At 37.2% G+C, this 6529-nt stretch overlaps 1 protein-coding gene across 1 annotated transcript; it reads left to right on the top strand.

The window, feature by feature from the left end:
* Positions 1–375: 375 nt before the first annotated feature.
* On the top strand, positions 376–3965 carry LOC125839684 (FRIGIDA-like protein 4a). The gene is given in 4 exon segments (XM_049518676.1): positions 376–834; positions 836–1355; positions 2544–2719; positions 3256–3965. Coding segments are annotated over 4 exon segments (1545 nt in total). The 5' UTR covers positions 376–450; the 3' UTR covers positions 3721–3965.
* Positions 3966–6529: the final 2564 nt, after the last annotated feature.

Genomic DNA, 6529 nt, shown 5'->3' with positions numbered 1-6529 from the left:
AAAACTTAAAAATGATATTTAAGTAAAAAAAAAAAACAAATAAAGGATCAATTCATTGTCCACCAAAATTTGAACTATGCATTAACTAACCTTCCTTATAAATTATTTTCAATATTAAATTAATTATTTTTTTAACATTTAATGTTTGATATTCATATTGAAAATTTGATATCATAAATATAAATGCTCTCTAATAACGACTCTATATTTAAATGAATTATTTGTATTTTTCCCTCTAGTTGAAATATAGAAACTTCCTAAATCCTCACTCACGGCAGACAGAAACACACGTGCCAACAAACATTTCGTCCACGTCATCATCTTCTACTATTCCCCTCTTAACCTTAACTTTATCATCACCCACCAAACCCCCCCAAAAACACTTTGTCCCCTTCCCCAATTCCCCCCTTTTCAAATTTTCTAGGGTTTCCTATTCCCAATAATTCAACTATGGGTTCACTCGCCGATCCCGGCGAACTCGACTCCGTGGAGCCGCCGCAGCAGCAGCCGAGTTTCGATGAGTTCCAGCGACAAACTTCTCTAATGACAAGTTGTACTCTTCTCTGGAAGGAACTTTCCGATCATTTCACTTCACTTGAACAAGATATCCTCAAAAAGTCGGAAGCTTTGAAAGCTAAAATCCAAACTTTGGATTCCGAAACCAAAGCATCTCTTGAAGTTCTGGAACAGCGTGAGACTTCAATGAATGTTTCACTTTCAATTGCTTTGCAGAAAGTTGTTGAGAACAAAAAAGCTGCTATTTTGGCTTTTGATGAGGGTGTGGAGCAACCAGAAGTGGATGATTCTACTGGATTGTTGTTAAAATTGAAGAGTTTTTTGTGTTAAGATGGATTCTAGAAGTTTCTGGAACTTTCTGACGGCGAAGAAGAAGGATTTGGATTCGCTTAGGGTTGAAATCCCGAAAGCGTTGGGGGAATGTGTGGATCCGCCTAGGTTTGTGTTGGAATCGATATCAGAGGTGTTTCCGGAGGATAAGAGGGAAGAGAGGAATGAAAGGAACAATGATTTGGGATGGGCTTGTGTTTTGATGTTGGAATCGTTGATTCCGGTGATGATGGATCCTGTTTTGGGGAATGAGAGGAAATTGGTGACTCCAAGTGTGAAGGATAAGGCTAATGAGATTGCGGAGATTTGGAAGAGGAGTTTGGATGAAAGAGGTGGGATTGAGAATGTGAAGACACCAGATGTGCATACTTTCTTGCAGCATTTGGTGACTTTTGGAGTTGTGAAGAATGAGGACTTTGATTTGTATAGGAAGCTTGTTGTTGGGTCTGCTTGGAGGAAACAGATGCCTAAACTGGCTATCTCACTTGGACTTGGTGATAAAATGCCTGGTAATCTTTTGTGTTTATGTTATACCATGTTGTTTATGTTGTTGCTTTGGCTTGAAAAATAGGAGCAATTTGTCTTCCATGGTGAAATGGGTCTAAATTAAGCAAAGTGACTTGGAATTTAGTTGTCTTCTGTTCTGAGTTGATAAGGTCTTGTTAATTAGGAAATTTAGCTTAGCAGATTTGATTGAGTGACCATGTGGTGCAATATTGTCATTTTGCCCTTGTTTTTCCATTTCTTGAGCTGGGATTCCTTATGGGATGTTTTCTCAAAGCCAAATTAGGCTATTTACTGAGATCTACTGTTGGTATTAGGAAATCTTACTTTATAAGGGCTATTATCAGACCAGAGAAGTGGGTCTTTGCAAGGGGATTTTTGTAGTAGTTGTTTGAATGGTGGAGCAGCTTCTGAAGCGTCTCCTAGCTAGTCTCTTGAATAGTCTATTAATATATGCTAGTATTTTTTTCAGCCTGCCATTTTATGTTATGATGTTCAGCTAAACTGTTGTAATTTGAGATCATTCTTACTTGTGTAGTGGAGTAGACTAGGAGTTCTATGAGATAGATCTTATCTTCACTACTGATGAGAGTCCCATGTGGTATTTAGTTGTTCCGTCCTAGTTGGCTGTCTCCTTGTTGTGGAAAATTTGCCTGGTGACTTCAAATGCTTTGTTTGTGGTTGAGTTTGAATTCTGTATTTTCAAAATAAACATCTAAAGCATGTGCACCGAGGTCCAGCTTTTTCTCCTCCGATCTTGATTGGTTATAAAAACATGCATTCCCTTTGCTTCTTATGTGGAAGTGCTATGTCTATAAAGTGATGAATTTGTAAAGTATGATGCATCAAATATTATTCTGTAGTCCTCCATTTTTGTATTGAACTGTTGAAAGGAACACAATGAGTACTTGTTGACAGCAGGATCTAAGGTAGTTTTTGAGGGCAAGTAATTTGTGCTTATGCACATGAAACCTGCTACTTTGGGATCTCCAGAGCATCCCTCTTTTTCCCGATCTAGATGCTTTCATATTTATATATCATCTTAATGGGGTTTGTTTGGCTGTAGGTATGTGGTGAGGTAATAGGTTTGAGGATTGTCACTGCACCTTATATATGCTTACAATTTCATTTTTTTTGTGTTACTCCAAGAAATGATTCTTGGTATGTAATCATACTGTTATTTTTGTCTGCAGAAATGATTGAAGAACTGATCAGCCGGGGACAGCAAGTTGATGCCGTACATTTCACTTATGAAGTTGGACTTGCAGATAAGTTCCCTCCTGTTCCTCTTCTGAAAGCTTTTCTGAAAGATGCGAAAAAGGCTGCTGCTGCAATCCTGGAAGATCCGAATAATTTTGGTCGAGCTGCGGTATGATATAATTCTTTTTCTCCTGTTATATATCTCATCTAGCTATCTTGTATCTTGTTTAAATCTGTTTTCCAGATTGTCCCAGTTATCTTGTTTGACAATAGTGGTAGTTGACTATGTTTGCCTCCGTCTCTGTCTCTTTCTGCTATTCTCTCCCTGCCAATAACGCCATCAGGTTCAGTCATAGTAACTATACTCCTTTATATTAGGTGTTCAGCTTTGCCAAGTTCTGCATACTTCTGTTTGTTCTTTTGTAGAAACTAGAGGGTCTAGACATAGTTCGTGAAGTGTTGCCTAACTTGTTGATGTAATAATGGAAGAAATCTTAGCTCCCCTCACAGCATGTCTGTCCTGATATGCTATACATTTGATGCCATTGAGCTCTAAGCTCAAAGGTTCTTGTGAAACTTTTAATGATTTGTGGTGTATGTCTTTCCAGTGCATTTAAGATTACAATGACAACAGAAACATGGGGGTTATTTATGGATGTTTGTTTATTCGAATTTACTCATTTGTTGCTTTTTCATGTTTTACAGCATTTTGCTGCTAAGAAAGAGCAATCAGCAATTCGCTCTGTTCTCAAGTGCATTGAAGAATACAAGCTTGAAGCTGAATTTCCACCAGACAACCTTAAGAAGCAGCTTGAGCAATTGGAGAAGCCCAAGAATGAGAAGAAGAGGCCGGCTGCTGTACCAGCAAACAAAAGAACGAGAGCCAATAATGGTGGTCCTATGCCTCCTGCTAAGGCAGGCCGTTCAACAAATGCCTATGTTTCATCTTTCCCTGTAGCTCCAGCGTTTGTTAGGTCTCCACCACACACCCAATACCCTCAAGCAGTTCCAGCATATGCCTCACCACCAGCCATCTACGGTAGCAGGAGCCCACCTTACCCTTACTCTCCAGAACCTGCCCCCTATCCAGGCACCCCAGTGAACTACTCTCCATATGGAGGCTACTGCAATGGAATGGCCCCAGCTTACCAGCAAGCTTACTACCGATAGACATAACATGAATCTAAACTGGTGACAACTGATATGATGACCCAATCTAAATTTCTTTCTTTATATGGCTTGTAATCAGTAATCACTAACCTTTAATGGTAGCTTTATGTGTGTGTTAATTCCTAATTCTGACTTTTATCCTGCTGTCTTGCTCTGCAATACTGCACAGCAGGTTGTATTTCTGATGTTAATTGAATGTGTAGTACTAGGTGGTTGTGAAAAGTAATCAATATGCTTAACAATGACTATTTGGTGCTTGGCTCACGGGAATGACTGGTGAATTTGTTCATTGCTGTCCGACGATAATATCTGAGAACAAAATGTGTTTAGAAGTGTTATAGTTTCTCTGTTGGATAGATTGGTTTGTTATTGCCTCCTCCAGTCCTACTGCTGAATCTTATTTTTGAATCTTCAAAATCTATCTTGGATGAGAAGAACGGGATCATTTCTTATGAACTCGTTGATAATAATTTTCTGTGATAATGATCTTGCTTCTTTGGTCCGTATGCTTGTCAAGTTTGAAACATGGGAAATATGTTTGATTATCTTGGGTTTATTTCGAGCCTCCATGTGAAAGGAAAATATCATCTTAATCAAAATTGATCTTGAAAAACAGTTCATGATCAGTCCATGGCTTGATTTGACTCTCATATCACGTGTACGTGCGTCTAATTTACAACATGTTTTGACTCACGTGTATGTGCGTCTAACTCACAACATATTTTAACTCTCATATCATGGGTACATGTGCATCTAACTCCAACATAACATGTTGTGCTCTTACTGTCCACCTACAAAGTTTATACATGAAACTTATAAGCTTTCATAATTATGCATTGTCAATCTTTAAACAATGTCTAAAGGAAGATCTGATAATTTTCAACCAACATTTTATACGGGTTTTTTTCTTCTTCCGGTTCTTTCCTTTAAGATCTAACTATATATTATATAGGGTAGAATACCATTTTAATGTTTTAATATAAAAAAATTGTAATTTTCTTGTATATAGTATATAAGAATTCATTAAATCTTCTTTCTATATTATCAAGTTTTTATTTCAATATTTCAAGTTACAGTTTATTTTTTCCAACTTTAATTCTTTAATCAAAGTCTTCTTATAATTACAAGAAAAATACTATTCCTCTCTCAATGTATTACAGTTAATTATTTTCTTATACAATCGTCACCATCAAAATTGTAATTAAAAGAAATATTCAATTTATGTTATGAGTTAAATGAAAGTAGGAACTTAGTTTTATATTTTAGAACTTCAAATCAAACTACTCAAAGCTCATTATCTACCAACAAAAATTTTGAGAACCAAAACTAATGTATTGTATTGCAACAAATGTATACATTTATCATCTTCAAAGTATCTTTCCCAAGTTATTTAATAAGATATTAACTCATTGCATTCATACCTATAAACTATAAACACATATGAACAACTAATTATATAATGATATAAAGTTATGAGGTTTTGAGTACTCTTGGTGCGGTAAAAGAAATACCTCAATGATCTATACACTTAAAGTCACTATTATCATGTTGTATTGACTTAAAACATTGTATGTATGCGGCCAATGTAACCTGGGCAGACTTCATTGTAGGAACTATGTATGGTAAAAACTTCACAGTAGACAACCACCAAGGCATGTGGTTGATACGTATCATAACATGCATTTGAGTGAAAAAATTTCAGACGCTATTAAATTATGTAAAGAGGTGTCTAGTGGGGCGGAAAAGATAAATAAAAAGATTGGATGTTTTGGATGCCAAAGTGAACAAGTTGAGTAATACAGTGAGTTTTGCCTGTCGTGGTAGAAGAATTAGATAGCGCCTCTCCTGCGGATGTCGACATTATAGCTACCTCCTCATACATCTTCTCTTCTGGATGATTCCTCATTTCAAGATACATCTGGATGATCGTACTTGCGACTCCCAAGTGGATGCTTTCAAATATTTACGGTTAGAATAGAAATAAGTATTTCCTACTTAGAATAGAAATAGGAATAGGAATAGGAATAAGAATAGGAATCCTAGTTGGAAAAGGATTCCAATGTAGTGTCTATAAATATGGTCTCAATGTAACTATTCAGACACACAATTCAATAATATTTTTCATATATATTTCTCACATGGTATCAGAGCATTGGTGAGAACAAACAAGTCACTGTATGTCTATGTCAATTTTCGATGACTGTTGGGTCTGATTTTGTTATTCTTTTTTTTTCTGTGGGTGTTGTGCGAAAACCAACACCACCACGAGGCTCGGAAAGCCCCCGCGACCAAACCCCAGCCAAAACCACCGGAAAACATCACCCCACGCGCTGATCGGAGGTGGTAGTTTCCGGCGAGATCTGTCTCACGCGCCGGCGAGTAAGGGATTTTCTGATCATATTTTTTGAGATTTTTTTTGACAGTTGGGGTCGTCCAGCCATTCCGACCAGGCCCATACTGTTTTTGACCAGATCTGATCGCCGAAATTAGGGTTTCGGCTATTTCCAGGCAGTTTCTGGTGACTTTTCTTCGAGATTTGAATTTTCCGACAATCAGATCTCAATAATCAAGTTTTTTTTCATTGTTTCCAAGACAAATTTAGCATAATGTCTTTTGGGTGTGATGTTTTTGGTTCCAAAAATATGGGGATTGGAAGTTCTAGCCCTATAATCACTTCAGAACTTTTATTGGGAAGTTCAAACTATTTATTTTGGGCTTCCTCGGTTGAGCTATGGTGCAAGGGTCAAGGTGTCCAAGATCACTTAACGAACAAGGCTTATGAGGTAGATGTAAAGGCAAAGACTAGTGA

This window comes from Solanum verrucosum, unplaced genomic scaffold (genome assembly GCF_900185275.1).
Source record: "Solanum verrucosum unplaced genomic scaffold, falcon-dt-bn FXZP01000306.1, whole genome shotgun sequence".
In the NCBI taxonomy this organism is placed as follows: Eukaryota; Viridiplantae; Streptophyta; class Magnoliopsida; order Solanales; family Solanaceae; genus Solanum; species Solanum verrucosum.
The sequence above is the reverse complement of the archived record's forward strand: the minus strand, read 5'-3'. Positions and strand labels throughout refer to the sequence as shown.